The 19582-nt window shown below is 52.7% G+C and overlaps 1 protein-coding gene and 1 long non-coding RNA gene across 8 annotated transcripts in view; one reads left to right on the top strand and one right to left on the bottom strand.

The window, feature by feature from the left end:
* The window catches only part of LOC144942307 (uncharacterized), a 549184-nt gene that overhangs the window by 136403 nt on the left and 393199 nt on the right, over nucleotides 1-19582 (top strand). The window lies entirely within an intron of this gene.
* Nucleotides 8287-19582, bottom strand: part of SYT7 (synaptotagmin 7) — a 223095-nt gene continuing 211799 nt past the window's right edge. For all 7 annotated transcript variants that reach the window (XM_078869078.1, XM_078869077.1, XM_078869079.1 and 4 more), the window contains 3 exons: nucleotides 18906-19020; nucleotides 18513-18712; nucleotides 8287-17097 (listed from right to left, as the gene is read on the bottom strand). In XM_078869078.1, the coding sequence (XP_078725204.1) occupies nucleotides 16993-17097; nucleotides 18513-18712; nucleotides 18906-19020 (420 nt within the window). In that variant the 3' untranslated portion in view covers nucleotides 8287-16992. The remainder of the gene's footprint in view (nucleotides 17098-18512; nucleotides 18713-18905; nucleotides 19021-19582) is intronic.

Below are 19582 nucleotides of genomic sequence, written 5' to 3'. Positions count from 1 at the left end.
GATGGATTCTTTGGACCTTCAGGCAATAGGGGGTGGATACTGGCCGCTAGTTTTTTTTTTTATAATTGCACAATAATAATTGTGACGTTTGTATGTTTATACACATTTGCAGATATATCAACCTGAATCGCTGGGCGAGAAAGGGGATCGGTGACAGCGGTTAGCGCACTGCACGATGAATCCGGCAACCTGCGTTGGATTCCCGACCATGGCAGATATGACCTGTGGGTGAGTGACGTCAGAACTGGTGATTGATATCAGAACCGGTGGGTGAGTGACGTCAGAATCGGTGGGTGAGTGACGTCAGAACCGTGGGGGGTGAGTGACGTCAGAACCGGTGGGTGGGTGACGTCAGAACTGGTGATATCAGAACTGGTGGGTGAGTGACGTCAGAACTGGTGATTGATATCAGAACTGGTGGGTGAGTGACGTCAGAACCTGTGGGTGAGTGACGTCAAAACCGGTGGGTGAGTGACGTCAGAACCGGTGGGTGACGTCAGAAGCGGTGGGTGAGTGACGTCAGAAGCGGTGGGTGAGTGACGTCAGAACCGGTGGGTGAGTGACGTCAGAACTGGTGGGTGAGTGACGTCACAACCTGTGGGTGAGTGGCGTCAGAATCGGTGGGTGAGTGACGTCAGAAGCGGTGGCTGAGTGACGTCAGAAGCGGTGGCTGAGTGACGTCAGAATCGGTGGGTGAGTCACGTCAGAACCGGTGATATCAGAACCGGTGCTGAGAGTGCCCCCCTCCCCCCTCACTGACCAGCGTGGTGAAGTATGGTAACAAAAAAATGTCAAATGACTGACACTGCGTGAATTCGGCCTTCATCCAGCAGCACATTGACCGAGCGCTGTAATTCATTTATGATTGGGTTTTTTTTCCATCATGCAGAGACAGCAAGGTGCGATTGAATTGTAAATCCAAATTGTTACGTAAGGTGATGGCTTGGGAAGGCCTTCATCCAGCAGTGGATTGACCGTGGCTGATGACGATGCAATGAATCTTGCCAGGTGGCGCAACTCCCAATCGAGAGGGCACGGGTTTCAATTCCCTGGCCGGCGTCGAATTAACTCATCGTCGTCGTCGTCCGTTCGAGGTTGATCAACCGATTACCACATTGACGGCAGTCGACAGAGGTATCTCATAGGATGTACTCACCCCCACCATAGGAACGTGGAATGCCTAGGACTGTGGAGAGCTCGACACCACTTTTACTTTTAAATCAAAATGTCCACGTGACCACTCGTAGTATTACTTACACCTTCAATAAACTTTTCTTACTAAAATATAATTCCAGCAGGTTCAATCACGGTGCGGACTTTGCTTAGCACGTGTGTTAAGCTTTGCGTAACATTGTATTCATTACAACTTATTATTATCATCATCATCTAATGTGGGAATGTGTTTAGTGGACGTAAACTTCGTGATGTTATCCGGTTGTGAGTAACGTTGGGGGGGGGGGGGTGAAAGAAATGAACGTGCGTCGTATGAAACCAATTGGTAAACAAGGGGCAGGAATGAGCTCCATCGTGAACGTCAATGCATCGATGCGACCGAGGAAGAAGGATGACGGCCCGCGATCCGATCCGTGAATGTTTCTCGGCTACGACGCACGGATCCGAAACGAGACGGAGGCTGACACAAAGCCGACGACGATGTGGCTGCCAGGACAAGCACCGGGTGTTGGATGGGATGGGATGGAAGGGGGGGGAAGTTTGCAAATGCACGCTTGGAATCTCACCGAGACGGAAGGAAAGCGACCCGTGGATAAGAAAGCAAACACGCAGGAGGGCATCGCATCGCTGACAAGAGTTCGAGGTGGCGCCGGCAGTAAGGACGCCCGCCGCCGTTGAGACGGAGCGATGGGATCAGGATTACGCGGAGGGCGAGATGGCATGGCATGTTGCGGCGCCGCGTGGGACGCGCGAGCGAACGCAATGGGGAGGGTATTCATCCAGCAGTGGATGGAGCACGGGCGGATAATGGCTGGCGGTGGCGCAGAGTGAGAAATCTCCTTGCCATCGTGTGCCGCACGTGTGCGACTGTGGCGTGACTTGGGCATCGCTCGCCTGCAAATAAATGCCCCTGCCACGTTTCACGGATTGAGAATCCACGATCAGTATTTTTACTGCCCCCATAACCACACAACTGTAGAAGAACGCACTTTTTTGTTTTTACAAAATAAAGATTTCTTTCCAAACCCAGGATTTTACACGGTACCGCACCACGACTCCACGAAACCAAATCAAAGCAGATTAGCTCATCGCAATGGCAATAATAACAATGATGACATCAGTTGGGTCGAACACCTGAAAAGTCCTGGCTTTGGGTGCACCTATGAACAAGGAGTCGTCGTCTGTGAGACATTCAAGTTACAAATGCCTTAAGGAAATTGCAGGCACAACACACATTGAAATCAACGGGGGAGTGAACGAGAAATCACCTGACAGGAACAGCTAGAATAACAATTACCACACCAGAGGTCCTGGCAGCACGTGACACACACACACGCACATGGACACGCACGCACGCACGCACGCACACACATTCACACACACACACACACGCGCACGCACATCAAAATAAATCACTAGTGCAGTGACTCAAGAATTAATATTCACAAAACCATTAACCGGCGACAATTCAATAAACTCCGTTTCTCTCTCTCTCTTTTTTTTTTAAAGCATTTACGCTGTCCGCCGTATGATCACAGTCCCCCGTCACATTGCTAAAGCTTTCCGTTCGACGAAGCAGCTTCAGAGAGTTTCACGTGGAGCGTTCCGTGGGTGCGTTGGTTCGGGGCTTATAATAATTCAAACTCCTGACGATGCCCCCCCCCACCTCTCCCCTCCACCACCACCTCCATCACCTTGGCAGTAGCGCGTGGCGGAGAGCGTTCTGGAAATCGCTCGACGAAGACGTGGCCCAACCCGAAGAAGAAGAAAACAAACCGCACGTGGGGAGTTTTACGTGCGGCTGGGGCCTGGAAAATGAGCCCAGAGTATTTGAAGCGCCTTGTGCAGAGTTCATTGGGCGCGCGCGTTCTCTTAATGTAGATCTCGAATCTCTCACGGCGCGCGTCTGTGGGCCATTCTTCCTTTCCAGCGGAGAAAGTGGCGCCAATGTTTGAGAATTATCATCGTCATGCGATGTGTTTTGACTGCTTCTGTTAAGAGGGGGGGGGGGGGGGCAGGGAGCTAGAGTGAAATGATGGCGGTGTTTGTGGTGGCGAGATGGTCCTTGAAATTATTACATGTCCAATAAGGGTCAATAAAATTTGTTTTTTTTCTCTCTCTCTCCAAACCACCCGTGTCTGATTCCCACGGCGCTAAGTTCGTGATGCGTACACAATTGCCCGTTTGGTAAACGTTGCGAACACGTTGGAGTGACAATTAAAATCGTTTTTTCCCACCCTTATTTTGGGACTTTTTTTTCTTTTAGTTCAACCAGAAAATTGCAGTTTCGTCAAAAAGGTGACGTCGATTTGAACACGTGGTTACGTTGCTTTTACCACGCAGAGAACACCGGGTTTGCACGAATTGTGCGTTCAACTTTAGACCCATGGCAGCCTGCTAGCTCGACTCCGCCAGGTCGTCTGCAACTCGTGACATCTCGATCTAAGTCATCAAAGAGGCATCGTGTTCGCCAATGGGGTTGCGTTTACAAAATATATTGGGAGGGTCGTTTAACGAGTCGGGGCTTCTGTTAAAGCTGTCGCGTTATGTCACAGATCAGTGTAAGCGCTTTAATGGTCAACAACCCTTCTGTACCTCCAATGAGCACGGTTGGCTACGTTCGGTGCGAAAGAAGTTCAACGTACACACGTACATGTAGTACTAACCACGAAGGCAATGATTGGGTTGGCGTGCGTACATATACAGTAGTTAATCCACAAATATTCAATATTCTGCGACCGCCCACAGCAAGTGTCGGTGACATTCCTTGGACCGGTAAGAGCACAAGCACGGGTACCGTACATTCATCTGAAGACCTTTCCTCAACAAGTGGTAGAATGTGGTTGGCATTTCGGAATGTGCGTGCTTGCTTATACACGTGACGCGACAATCAGGCGCCAGAGCCATACATTAACCCCCCGCACGAAACCTCACAAAGCCTGGAAGGCCACGAGTTGCGACAAGTCTTGTCTCGAAAACGACCCTTGCGACGTTTTTGAATCCTTTATATTAAGTTCACTTGCTTGCTTAGGACCGTGCAAATCTTTCGGTCGTTTTTTAACCCACTTCCCGTGATCCAATCGAGCTGACATTTTCCACACAGACTCGTTGTGCGTGACAATTAATGTTCGTGAAATATTTTTTCCAAAATTTTACACTTTTTAGGACAAAAATATTATATTTAATTACCAATTGCTTAATGCTGCCATGCAATCATCTGAGCCATAGGTGGCAGCCATCTCAAGCCAGAGGACGAGAGGACTCTAGCCGCCACGCATATAAAGGATTTATAGTGAAAAACTTTGTTTTTACGGGTTATACTTGTTTTTAAGACGCCATGAATTAGTCAAAACTCGGGGGAAGGGAGGTGGCCCTGGCTTGACTCCAATTGTGTCGGCGAATGATCGTACATTCATTCACAACGCGGTAAACGAAACGACGAACAGCAAAAAAAAAAGCTGAAAGCTTCAAATACGTTGCTGTACAGCGCGGTCCCCAAAAGTCCCTCCGACAATTTTTTTTTTTTTGCGAGGAACTCGAAGCGGATCGTGGGGGCAAAATTCCTCCGTTTTAAAGTCCGCCGACAAAGAAAGGCGGCGAAAGAGAAGACCGAGAAGAAATGAGTCGGCGCAGCAGTTTGTAACGCGCACGGCAAAGAGGTGTCTGCTGTGCCACGAATCGTCTCGAAACGTCTCGCCGCGCCTGAACAAAACGTGGTGGGGGAGGTGGGGGGGTGGGGAGCGACCTTTTCCAGAGAGGCAGAAAGAGCTGAAACAGGATTAAAATGAATCCGCGACAGAATGAATGATAAGTTATGTTCATGTTTTAGGCCCATATATTAAATAATTGGACGTGGCCTAGCCCATATAAGGAATATTGAAACACAAAGCGACGTATCTTTTTGGGAAGCGACCATTTACATTTCCTGTGTCTATGTGTTCAAGCATGGATCGAGCTGTGACATTTTGAATACAACATTTGAAATCGGTAAAGTGCGTCCTGTCACACGTGATTTCGTGGATCGAAAAAGCCCCATATTAGGCCGCCCCTTGACGCTGATTGGATTCCTTCTGCATGAACGTAATTTATCAATAATTCTATCGCGGATTCCTTTTTATCCTGTCAAAGCACGCGTCCACCGATAACGCGGCGTGAGAGCCCCCCCACCACCCATCCCCACACGGCCCCCCCCCCTCCAAAAAAAACCCAAAGCAGCTCCCACGGTCGCTTTCTCAAATCCGTTCCCAGAGCCGGCCCAGCCACTAAGCGACCCATGCAATTGCAAAGGGCCCCGTGGCCAGCAGAGAGCTCCCTAGAGTCACTGCTAGCTAGTGGGTGAAAAAAATCATACATCAAAGGGGCCTCCAACCAAATTTTGCTTAGGACCCCCAAAGGTCTAGGGCCGGTTCTGTCCGTTCCCAACTGACCTCCGACGAGCGAACACTCACACGCTCACACCCCTTGTATCGCCCTGTCGACATGACAGAGCTCAACAGAATATTTCCGGGCTCACGAAAAGCATCCTGGGTGAACTGTGGCCAAAGAACCGTGTGAAAATCCGCGAAGTTTAAATATTGTTGTTGTAGTAGTAGTGTGTCAAATTCTACCCATTCATCATCATCAAACTGTGAGATGGATAACACGAGTTCCACTTTGTGGGAAGTCGACAGTGTTTGTCCTATTGTCTCTGCCATAGGAATGTGGAAATTCCGACTTCCAACGGTGACCGAGCGCCACCCGTGGTCGGAGACATTGATTATTATTATTATAAACTCATGACAGCTTTAAACACTTGACACAATTGCGATTGGGTAATTGGGGCACTCAAACACCGGTGTTAAAAGAAACAACACAACTATATTTCTAATCACAAGCGCGAAGGGTGAATACATTCGTGAAGAATGCCACGATTTTACACATAGTGTCGCCCAGTCGCAAGCGACGTCGCTTGGGCGATTTAGATACGAGAAATCAAATGATGCCATGGAGTTTATTGCAACACATTTCGAGAATGTCCACGGAGAGAGTATCTTTTGGATACGAACAGTTCTCTTCTTTTGCCGAGACCGAAAGCCAGATGGTGACCGTGGTGATGAGGCTGTACGAGAGGTCTTCAAAGGAGTTGTATCAATGGGAAGACCTGAATCCAGACAGTGTTGACGACGACGACGACGACGACGATGATGATGATGCCGAGACGGTTAAAGAGCGGTTCCTTGAAACACAACTCACATTTCGAAGAAAAAAACTGGGCGACCTACAGCCCGATGTGTGTTGATGATTGGCGAGACTGTGAGAGTGGTCCGTGAAGGATGTGTCGACTGTGCAACAAGGGTAAGACCTTCAGTCAGGTGGTGGTGGTGAGAGGGCCTGTAAGAGAGGTCCTTGAAAGACATTTCACCTGAAGGCAACTGATGGTGAGGAAGATGATGGTTGATGGTGATAATGAGCCCGTAACAGCGGTCCTTGGGAGGTCGGCGAGCGGACGCGCCAACAGCCGCGAGATTTGACAGACGGAAGGACGGAAAGAAAGGAAACAGATGGGAAGCAGCATTGTCGGCCGTATAGCCACAAATGACCTCCCAACTTGATCCGCCCCGCGATCGCTTCACGGCGACCGTTTTCGCTCCGGAAATATTTTGCTCGCGTCTGGGATGTAAAGTTTCAGCTTTGCACCCTTCCATCGCGAACCGCGAGGATGTGCCGCAGGCGAAACACGTGGACGATCATCCACCCTCTCTACCACCACCACAACAACGTTAACGCGAGTACCTTTGAACTACGCGATCCTACGAAAAAAAGGTCCGCGGATCCTACCGAACGGTGAACCACTACCACATTTTACAGTGTTTTTTTTAATAGATATATATGCGTGTATTAAAAAAATGTCTTAATTACTTAGTGCAGTTTTTTTTTTAAACAAAATCTTTCACGGAAAAAAACAAAACACACACACACATACACCCAAGACCGGCCTATTTTCACGGCAGACCGGGCCAGATTTCGTCAAAAAAGTCTGGAAAAAAATTCGACGTCTGATAACAGCTCGGGATGTGAGCTCAAGGCATTTAAGTCAGCAAACTTGTCTCGTATAAAACCTGCTTTGTACAATGAAGGCATATCATACACTTTTGAACAAAATGCTTCTAATGGGAGGTTGGGGGGGGGGTCTTCATGCACAATATTATCTAGCTTCTGGAATGCAGTTTCTCGAACCAAACTGTAAAAGACTTCACCCTTGACACCCCTCTTTCTTTTCACTGGCACATCCGAGCCGCGCTAGCACGGGACACCTCTCGGTACGGGCGATTTTTCACTGGAAATCTGCGAAAGCCGAGCCATAACCAAACCGTGATATCCGAATCTGACTCGGGTCCTAGCAGGGCCAGGAGAAGGGGGTTAATAATTCTCATTGTACTGCATGCTGTCAGTAAACTTTACAAAATGTTCCACTTCAGTGGCACGCTTTGGTGTCTGTAAGTGGGGGGGGGGGAAAGACAACTGCTGCATCCCAAGTCCTACAAGGGGCTTGCCCGGCCACCGGCCCGGTCCCGGCATGGCTCGGTTGTGCAGTGGAGAGAGAGGAGAGAGAGCAGGTATCGGTGTCGACGCGGCCCAAGATCCATCGGTCGCTTTTGACCGCTGCCGTCACACTGCGGGTGAACTTTATTGGCGATGGTCGGCTGCCAGCGGCTGCCAGCGGCTCGGTCATTTGCCAGGAACCCGTCGCTCACGTCAACCCAACGCATGGACGGCTGATGCGTTAGCAAGGTGCCACTTTCTGGTGTCTTGCCGCTGTCGTTCCCACCACCCCCACTACCCCCACCACCACCACCCCCACAACTACCACCACCACCCCCACCACCACCACCACCACCACCCCCACCACCACTCCCACCACCACTACCCCCACCACCCCCACCACCCCCACCACCACCCCCACCACCCCCACCACCACTCCCACCACCACTACCCCCACCACCCCCACCACCACCACCCCCACCACCACCCCCACCACCACCACCACCACCCCCACCACTCCCACCACCACCCCCACCACCACCACCACCACCCCCACCACTCCCACCACCACCACCACCCCCACCACTCCCACCACCACCACCGTCCCAACCGGATCGGTGCAGCACGCGACCGCGAGAGGCTGGCAAAAGCGATTAAACGGAGGGCGGTCACGGTCGCAACATTTTTCCATCGCGCCTACCCGCGTTCCCAATCAAATGCGCAGGCAATCGTGACGAAGATTCTAAAGCCCGGTCCCACACGTAGCACATTTTTTAGAATGTTTTTTTTTTGTTTTTCTACATCACGACCCGTCGTCGTTGCGTGTACGCGTCGCGATCGATTAGTCTTTGTATGGTGGACGAGAGCACGATGAGGGTGTGGACAATCGTAAAAGACTATCACTCCGGCTCGAGCAAGAAACCGCCCCCCCCCCCACTTGCCCTTACTGTGCATTTCAACTGGAAGTAACTCCACAGGCAGTGACATCCTGACGTTCCGTCATCGCTCTACAGACCTCAGCAAAAAAATGCCCCCTGCCACCGCACCCCAGGCAACGATTTACGGCGACTTTCCGAGGCCGTTCGGGCGACGAGATCGCTCCGGTGTCTCTCCCCCGTGTGTTGGTCATTGTGGGAAAATCGTGACCGAGTGGAGTGGAGTTTAAAAAAAAATAATTAAATAACGCCTGCATCGGCGGCCGAACAGGACCAAGGACAACGGACATTTGCATAAAACACCCCGAGTGACGTCTGCCTCTTGACACTGATGTTAACAGGAGTTGAAGGGTTTTTTCGTTGTAGTAGGTTTTTACCCTTTAAACTGGTACAAAACTGACACCTTTATACAAGGCATCATGTTTGCAATAACCACAACACAAGCAGTGAAAATGCAAACAAAAATAAACAACTCTGATAATGGTAATGATATGCACTGTCCTTGAAGTTGATTGGTCCACACCCGAGACAGCTTTTCTTAGTGCCTAGTCTCCATTGGTGTTGGACCAGATGACGCCAAAAGGCGTACAACTCAAAAACAGCGCACTATCAGAGTATTTGGCGTCATCTGGTTCAACACCAATGGAGAATAGGCTCTAAGGAAAGCTGTCTCGGGTGTGGACCAATCAACTTCAAGGACAGTGCATATCATTATCATTATCAGAGTTGTTTCTTTTTGTTTGCATTTTCACTGCTTGTGTTGTGGTTATTGCAAACATGATGCCTTGTATAAAGGTGTCAGTTTTGTACCAGTTTAAAGGGGAAAAACCTACTACTATATTTTGCCACTGGTATAGGAGGTCTCACAGTGGGTTTTTTCGTTGTTTCAGTTTTTATCAAAGCTTCCCCTAGAGCTTGCAAGCGTTCGGCGAGAGAAAAATCATCGCGATGTTAGAAGATCGCGCGCACGGAATAACTCCACAAGAACATCTAAAACCTTGCGTGCAATCAACAATCTACACGGAACCCTTTTATTGCCCAAATGTTATAAATTCCATCGGGGTGTAATTTTTTAATAGGTTTAAAAAAAACAATCAACCAGTCTTCCAAGCTCTCACTTGTCTTGCGAACTACACGAGGAACTCATTTGCCCCCCGCTATTCGGCGGAGGCGATCTAGTCGAATTCTCGGGTTTGTGTCGTGTGCCATAACCCCCCCCCCCCCTTCTTACTCGGTACGCGCTGCGCGGTTGTAACAATAGCCCCTGGCCCATTGACTTCTCAGCTCGCCCCACGCGCGCATAATCACGAAATCACCACCACCACCGCCGCCGCTTTGCCGCGGGGAATTAATTTTGGCGAGCGCGTACAAGGAACACGCGCTCGAGATCGCGGACGCGCTCATGCAATGAATCCGCGCGGAAGGCTATCGCCGGCAAATTGGTCGCACGGCCTGGGCAAAAAGTGTGGCGACGAAACAACCGCGATGACCCCACGACTGCAAGGGAAGGGACTTTCATCCGGTTATTGGACTGATTTCACGATTGTAATGTATTACGACGGGTAGCAGTAGCGTGATGAATTATGGTGTAAATAACTAAATGTAATTTTTTTTTAGGAAAACAACTAAATAATATAATTCACTGATGAAATGGGAATCGAATACCTTCTGTGAATGTTAAGTGATAAACCCGCCTGCTACGCAGGAGGACGTGCGTTCGATCCCGGGTACTGGCGATCCCTGTTGTTGTATATCTGGAGTCTGCGTGATCTCTCTCTCCCCCCGTCGTGGTGGTCACAGCGTGGATCGATCTCCGAGTCCCTCCCGTTTTACCTCCCTCCTCCACGTTGAGAAACAACGCACGCTCATATGATTTGTCTGCCGCGATAAATTGACGAGCTATCATCACGTGTGACCACAGTGCCTCTGAACAAGATCTCATAGCTCGGTGGGCTTTACCTGGTAAAATAAAACAAATTATCTTCTTGGTTCAAATTATCTTCTTAGCATGGTTGGCTTCGTACGGCGCAAAAAGAAGTTCAACATGCGTACGTACGGCAGGTCGCCACTTATCCGTAAAGATTTTAATTTGGCGTTCTCAGCTCGTACGCCTGCGCGTGTTTTCTCTGGGTACTTCACTTTCCTCCGACCACCCAAAAAAAGCCCCGCTCATTAATTAAGGAATCCATGGCCATTAGTCTCAATGCAGTAGGGCCCTCCTATAGAAACGTAATCTTAAGACCCAGAGCGAGGCTGTCCTCATGGGCAAAATATAATTATTGTCTTGTGATAGCCCAAAGGAATATGTTCACACGTCAGACACAGGTCATCGTAAATTGTCCATTATCCTATTAAGGGCTGACTATTCGGAAATCTGCGTAGGTTCACCGCGGTCAAGATTAATGTGGGGTTTTAAGGATTAAGACTTTCACTTCGAGAGCAGCTGAATATGTAGAATCACTGTCATTAGTACTACCACCACAACCACCACCACCACGTGGGGCATCAAAGGGTTTGAGCCAACCGGAGCATTCGACTTTCGGCACGAAGAGCACAGGACGGAAGACGTCGCGACAGACGGACCTCTGAGCGTCAGAAACCGCGGGCTAAACCACTCGCGACGCGCAAACAGAAAATCACCCCCCCCCCCCGCATGCACGCGTTCGCGAGGAAACACGGCCACGGCACTCTACACACATGACGTGCACTCAAGGATACCGCGGCAGAGGCTCAGCATAAATCAGAAGAAGCGTTTATCGCGCCCGCCCGCCCTCCCCCGCCGCCGGTCGATAACATAAAAAAATTGCTTCAAATATGACAATTTCCATTACTGGTCGGTGAACAATCGTCCATCTCGCTTGCAATGGGATGCAAGGCGACTCGCTCCTGCGAGCCGCCCGGGCCAGTGTGGCGGAATGGATCAAGACTGCGCAGTTCGTTCCCAGTCTGCCACAAGACGTCGCCAATGGCGTGAGTGAGCAATGGCTCGGCTGAAACTTCACCCTCCATTTCCAATCATTGAGCCGATGTTTTCGTCACGGTAATAGATTTACCGGCCGGTGGCAGCTTCCGGGACAACTTCATCCAACAGTGGATTGACCATGGCTGGATGACTGACTGACGGCGACGATTATGAATAGGTTGGATTACATTACAGAATTCCTGATTCGCTTTCAAAAGGGTTGCGAGTTCGTTCAAAAATGCAGGTGGGCAGGCGGGAAGAGCCCATTCTTGCCATGGGAACGTGGAATTCCCGACGCTTGTAAATTCGTGTCGAAACACTGCCGCGCAATCTAGATTCTCTTGAAGACTATTTTGTTGTTAAGTCGGAGTGTTCCACTCCCAATAGAAATATTTCCAAGCCCTCCCACGCCCACCGTCGAATCACACGCTTTGCAAAACAGGAGTTAAAATCGTACGCGGAAATTTCCCGGCAAGCCACCGCGTGCCTCACAGGCGCAACAGAGACACACAGAGACGCACAGAGACGCACAGACACGCGCGCGGACCCAGGACTTGAACCCCAAGGACCTCGGCAGTAAACCGTCCGGGCGTCTCCAAAACTCGACCATCGCGAACAACACGAGAGGATCCGAGGACTCCCGACCCCTCCGCTAAAGTACGGAGCGCCCTCTGCGTTGACGTCGCTAAACACGAGGGGGGGGGGGGCGATTCCACGGCGAACCGCCCAAACTCCGAACACCCCCCCCCCCCACGAGGGAAACCTTCAGGAGAATAAAAGCAGCAAAAAAGTCAAAATCGAGGAAACCCCCCCCGTCTCCCCGACAACGAACACGCGACAGACGATGGGGGCGACGTGAACTCCAAGATCCGCAGCGGGGGTGGGGGTAAACACCGGACGGTGGTGAGTCGTCGGTGAAACAAACAACAACAACATAAGCGAACAAACAAAAAAACTGTTTTCGCGACGCGAGAGCGGGGAGGGGGCGGCGGCGAAACGTCGTCCCGTTCCCTCCGTTTCTGTACAAAGGCGGCGGCGACGATCGGGGGGACGGCCGAATAGAAAAAAAAGTGTGGAAGAGCGTGCGAAACAAACCGTCAACCTACCTGAATAGATCTCCCGAAAGTGTTACACGGACTTTTGTTGTTGTTGTTGTTGTTCAGATACACGAAACGATGAGGGCATACGCCTCTCCCCCCACACACTTCGACGCGTACACACACACACACACACGTATACGCACACACGTACATATATAAAATGCCACGCGCTGGCACCCAAACGGTACAGCGGATGTCACCGTCTCAATGTGGAAGAGTTGCGTTCGGGAGAGGGTGCTGGGAATCGCTCGCCGGAGGAGCTCACGACCGCGTCGGTTGCGCCGTGCGGCCTCCAAAGTGCCCGGAGATATTTTTTGACGAGTTCCCTATCCAGAAGAAGATCGCGGACACGTGGAGCCAAAACGACTGGGGCGAGGGGGGCCATGGTGGAGATGGTATCGCGTCATTGACAACCCCCCCCCGCCCCGCGACGGGTTCTCAAAAGAAGCATTTACACACCCCGGCACACCGCATCCAGTATACCAGTCGCTCCGGCTGCGGCCGCTAACATCCTCGTAGTCGCCTGCCCGCCCGCCCGCCCGCTCCGGTCGACGCGCGATCCGGAAAATATTCAGTGGGAAATGAAGCCCTTGGGTGTTTCTGTTGTTTTTCATTGACAGGTTATTTGGGCATCGTCTGAGCCTGTGTAAGGCGGTGTATCGTGGAGCCCCGTTGTGTGGTGTTAACGAATCGGAGGTTGCGGCTTCGGATCTAGAATTAGTGTCGTCGGTGTTAGGAGGGAATTTAAGAGTTTGTTTTACATCGCAAGATCGCGACGTAATAAACATCAGGCGACTTGGGGAGGCCCTCATCCAGCAGTGGAATGACCATGGCTGATGATAATGATGGTGGTGTACTGTGATTTAATTTACTCAATGTTTTTTGCTGTTGGATCTTGTATTTGTGTGAACACAATAAGCTAGAGAGCGGCCGGTAATTATGAATTGCTAAGTTAGCTGTGAATTGATAAATAGACGTGTTAGATGTTGAGTTAAATCCCAACCCTGACGCCTGCTGCTGTATATTTGGAGTTTACGTGTCTCTCTCTCCCTCCCTGTGGTCGCGTGGAATTTTCCCCGGGTCCTCCGGTTTTTCCCTCCACATGTAGAATCAACGTCATCGCGTGTTTGAGTATTTGGCTGCTATAAATTTCCACGCGATGATAAGCCACTTCGTTGAGCTGTCATTTGTGATAGCCAGGTCGCTTTTGAAAATCAGGTCCATAGCTCAGTGGGCCTTACCTGGCCAAAAAAAAAAGTTTAGTTTGAGCGGACCCATTCGGTGACCGAGAAAACCGTTTGGCGATAGCGAGCGGACTGCTCGCCGCTCGTAACCCGCAGGCTGCTCTTCGTCCGAACACTCGTCACACATTCGCAAGGGTTGATGCGAGCGATGAACGGCGATCCTCTCTCTTTCTCTCCCTCTGTGTGCGCACGGTGACTGTTGGGCAGACGCTCGGAGGGAGCCGTCGCAACGCTTTGGGGCAACGCAAGTTACGCAATTGAATGCCACATTTGCCAAAACGGATTCCTTCGTCGCTGCGTCGGGAGTAAAAATAATCTCGGCCCGACCGTGGGCGCGCGTCCACACAATTTGGGATTCCCAGGTCCATCCGTGGCGTGTGCGCAGGTGCGACACGAAGTCCAAACGACACCCAAGCTCCTGCAGTGACAGTGGCAGAGGTGAGTGAGATCTGAAGCTGGTTCTGTCCACCCGTTGCTATTCACCAGTCGGCAATGACCGGTGTGGTGGTGAAATATGGTCAAACATCCCCCCCCCCCAACCTCCCGCCGTGACTGACACCGTTTTGGGAACCCTTCATCTAGCAGTGGATTTGATAAATGGCCTGTTGAGTATTATTATTAGGTACCGGGGAAAAGCATAGTTATGGTGTGTCATGAATCTAACCCAGATAATGCACTTAAAACTCCTTTCCCACTGTTATGACATTCAGAAACATGTCTACCTCTCTGCCACAATCTTACGTAAGATTCTCAGATAATGTTTAATCTGGTTTCAAAGTGGAGTCAAAAATGTCATATTTCGTGTCCAATCTCTCAACGGGCAGAACTTGTAATAACGTTTCCGAGCCTAGCTCTTAAAGAGCTCGATGCTCCTCCGAGATTGACTGCAGTTTAAACGGCGCGCGGAGAGGGTTGTTTAAAGCAAAGAAGAAGAAACAGTCAAAAAGTGGAAGATCGTTCAAGAGCGTTGAGCAATTTCTTTGGTTCGCACCGAAATCTCTGGAATATTCGACGGCTCGGGAAAGTAAAAGATGAACCCCTCCAAACCTGCGCCCCCGGTGTGAATAAATGTATAAGCGTCTGGTCACACACAAAGACGACCATACCCGCAGACAGCCTTTTAATAGACTGTTAGGAGCAAGTGCTGTTAGCGAGCACCTATGAAGGCCGGCACGGCACACGAGGGGGGTTGGGTGGCCAGCACCACGCCCGAGCCGCCTTTGTCTCCCCAGTGGCAATTGTTTACACACCGCACCAGATGCTAATTATTCTACGAGACTGAGTCGACCTTAGATATTCGCCACTGTTACCGTTCGTGAGCCGCAAATCGAACTCGGAGTCGCTGGGCTCGTAGCGCAGCGCCCCAACTTAACCGCTGCCACTCGCGCGCGCGTGCAACAGCTGCAGGATTGCGAGATGCAACCCTCCGCCAAAGCACGTCGCCGTCTTCCTGTTGGAGAACGCAGCGATCGCGACAACCTCCGACTCGCCAAACAACCCCAAGATTAAACCGACGCTCATCGGTCGGCACTGACGATGGCTTCTTCTGTAAAGCTTCCAGTTGCCTCCCCCCCCCCCAAAAAAAATGCGCAGCAATATATTAACGACGACAATAACAACAACAATAACAACAACCAATGTGTGCAGTGCAGTCACGTGGCTCACAGCCTGCCCGTGTAAACAAACAACACAAAGCCGCAAAAAAAGTTCTCATCGACGGCCCAAAACAAAACGCGTCGGGGACGGTTCCCGGCACGCGGTCGCGGGCAGTCCGAGCGGCGAAAACGATTTGACGGAAGGGATGTTGAGAAGAGATTGAGATGGGAGTGAGACGAGAGATATTGACTCGAGAGAGGGAGATGGGAGTGAGACGAGAAAGCTCCGTGGCAGGGGGCACGAGCCGCACGGAGTGAACGTCCTCGCCGAACCAAAACCAACCGGCGGTGCGAGCGGAGCCAGCCCCGAGCGACGCGTTAGAACATCACGCGGTTTACAGGCCCGTAGCGCAAGCGGAAGCCCCCCGCCCCACCCCGGCGAGCAATAAATTTGGTGCCACCCCGATCAACGCCACCACCACCCACCACCACCTCCCCAAGAATAGCAATCGGCTGGGAATGACCCTGTTGTTTGATGTCGTTGGATGTGACGTGCGAGTGCGACGCGCGATCAGCGACAGACGCTCAGATTGCGAGCCATTTAGGAAAAGGAATGAACGAGACGGACGTCGTTACGGTGCCTACTATGAAACGGAAATCGTTAAGGTGCCTACTATGAGACACGGAAGTCGTTACGGTGCACGCTACGAGACTTAAATCGTTACGGTGCCCACTATGAAATGGAAGTCGTTAAGGTGCCTACGATGAAACGGAAGTCGTTACGGTGCCTACTATGAAACGGAAGTCGTTACGGTGCCCGCTACGAGACACGGAAGTCGTTACGGCGCCCGCGGACTCTTGGTGCCCAGTTCGCCACCCCCCCCACCTCTACCTAAAGCTCAGGGCCGGCGCGGTAAAATCGAGCGGCGACACGCGACGTTCCCCCGAGCGAGCCGCGATCGCGGAGACGGCGGCGCGGAGAGAGAGGGGAATGGGACGAGGGACGGGGTTGGCGGTTGCTGGCAGTCGGCGCGCACACAAAAAAAAGGGAAGAACCGCCGCCGAAGTTTCCGCGGTACATTTCCCTCCGCGGGCACCAACGCTTCCCGCCGTGGACACCGAACGCTGGAGAGGAAGAACGACGGAGACGAGCGAGTGCCACCTGCGCGCGCGGGGAGAGAGCCTCCGCCGAGCGGCCGACGGCGATAATAAAAAAAAGAAAGAGAGACGGAGAGAGAAGCCGCAAACCCCATGGGCCCCGACGCCGGCCGCATCGCGCTCCGTTGCCACGAGGAGTCTGCTGGGGGTGGAAGTGTGGCTCTCGGACCCCCTCGCTCTGTCCCCTCTGCCGCCCTTGCCTCCCTTCGGAGACGGCCTACCGGCCACAGTTGTTGTTTCGATCATCATCATCATCGTTATTGTTGTTGTCGTTGATATCGTCTCTGTCGCTGATGGGTTTGGTCACGCCTTCAGCTGGTGCCACTGCGCCACGGGCTGCCGGGGCTTGGCGATCATGTCCTTCCAGTGCTTCACCTCCCCCGGGCCGCTCTTCCACGACAGGTAGATCTACGGGCAATGGATGGCGGTGACAGACAGACACACAGACACGCAGACAGACACACAGACACACAGACACACAGACAGACAGACAGACATACAGAAACACAAACACACAGACACACAGACAGACAGACACACAGACACACAGACACACCAGACACACCAGACAGACAGACACACAGACACACAGACAGACAGACACATAGACACACAGACAGACAGACACGCAGAAACACAGACAGACAGACACACAGACACACAGACAGACAGACACACAGACAGACAGACACACAGACACACAGACACACAGACAGACACACAGACAGACACACAGACAGACAGACACAGAAACACAGACACACAGACACACAGACAGACACACAGACAGACACAGACGGACACAGAGATACACAGACAGACATACACACAGAAACACAAACACACAGACACACAGACAGACAGACACACAGACAGACAGACACACAGAAACACAGACACACAGACACACAGACACACAGACAGACATACAGACACACACACACAGACAGACACACCGACACACACACAGAGAGGATCACACAACCTGAGAACAACAGTAACTTACATTTGGAATAAATGTGAGACAAAGTGATGTTTGTTTGCTGAAATGAGCATTGAGGCATTGGTGCTCATCTCCCCCACAGCTCCCCCCACCGCTCCCCCCCACAGCTCCCCCCCGCTGCTCCCCCCCGCCGTTCCCCCCCGCCGCTCCCCCCACCGCCCCCCCCCACAGCTCCCCCCCACCTCCCCCCCCCACCTCCCCCCCACCGCTCCCCCCCACCTCCCCCCCCCACCTCCCCCCCCCCGCTCCCCCCACCGCTCCCCCCCACCACTCCCCCCACCGCTCCCCCCACCGCCCCCCCACCGCTCCCCCCCGCCGCTCCCCCCCGCCGTTCCCCCCCGCCGCTCCCCCCACCGCTCCCCCCCACAGCTCCCCCCCGCCGCTCCCCCCCACAGCTCCCCCCCGCCGCTCCCCCCCACAGCTCCCCCCCGCCGCTCCCCCCACCGCTCCCCCCCACAGCTCCCCCCCACAGCTCCCCCCCGCCGCTCCCCCCACCGCTCCCCCCACCGCTCCCCCCCACAGCTCCCCCCCACCTCCCCCCCCACCTCCCCCCTACCGCTCCCCCCCACCTCCCCCCCCCACCTCCCCCCCCGCTCCCCCCACCGCTCCCCCCCACAGCTCCACCCACCGCTCCCCCCACCGCCCCCCCACCGCTCCCCCCCACCGCTCCCCCCCACCGCTCCCCCCACCGCTCTCCCCACCGCTCCCCCCACCGCTCCCCCCACCGCTCCCCCACCGCTCCCCCCACCTCCCCCCCACCGCTCCCCCACCTCCCCCCCACCGCTCCCCCCCCACCCCTCCCCCCCCACCCCCCCCCCACCTTGCCGATGACGTCGTTGCGGCTCAACCTGTCCTTGTCCATGACGGTGACGACGATGGTGGTCTCGCGGAGTTTCTCCGTGGGGATGTCGAAGACGAACGTCTCGTTGAACACGGGGTTGAGGCAGCGCTTCTTCACCTCCGTTTTCTTCTTCTCCACCTTCTTCTCCTTGTTCATCAGCCACACCTTGACGTACGGGTCTGCGCGGGGGTGGCGAGCGAGTGAGCGTTACGTGAGAGTGCGTTCCCCCGTGCGTACGAAGGCGGGGGGGACTGCTTGCGTTGTGGCCGAAACGTCGTGAGAATTCTTTTATTATGTTTTATTTTTTATTATAAGAAGACGAATCCTCCCCACTCTGCTGCCGGGAGTCTCGCCGGGCGGGGGCTCTCTCACCGGACGTGCCGCCGATGTCCATGGCCTTGAGATTGCGGGCCTTGATGACGGCGATGGTGATCTTGTTGGCTGTCGGGTTGTAGCAGAGCGACAGCAGCAGCTCCCCTCTACTCCCCTGTAACCGAGACAAAGACAAAGATTCCCGTCCCCGCCCCCCGCCACCGCGTAGCCACGAGCAGACCCTCCGGGGGCAGCGTCCACGAAGGCCGACGAAAGGGGGGGGGAGGTGGGGTGGCCGGTCGTCGCGCCCGGCCGCCTTTGTCTTCCCCCATCGCTGATGCTTACGACACGCCGCACCCGGTACAGTAGAGCCCCTCGTAACGACCACCCCTGTTAAGGACTAATCCGCTTAATGACGGGCCTCCATAGAACCCAATGTGAAGTGTATAGTGTAGTGTATAGTGTAGTGTAATGTAGTGTATAGTGTAGTGTATAGTGGTGTAGAGTAGTGTAGTGTATAGTGTAGTGTATAGTAGTGTAGTGTATAGTGTAGTGTATAGTGGTGTAGTGTATAGTGTAGTGTATAGTGTAGTGTATAGTAGTGTAGTGTATTGTAGTGTAGTGTATAGTGTAGTGTATAGTAGTGTAGTGTATAGTGTAGTGTATAGTGTAGTGTATAGTAGTGTATAGTGTAGTGTATAGTAGTGTATAGTAGTGTAGTGTATAGTGTAGTGTAT

This window comes from Lampetra fluviatilis, chromosome 27 (assembly GCF_964198595.1).
Source record: "Lampetra fluviatilis chromosome 27, kcLamFluv1.1, whole genome shotgun sequence".
Taxonomy (NCBI): Eukaryota; Metazoa; Chordata; class Hyperoartia; order Petromyzontiformes; family Petromyzontidae; genus Lampetra; species Lampetra fluviatilis.
Note: the sequence above shows the minus strand (reverse complement) of the source record. Positions and strands in the feature narration are given on the sequence as shown.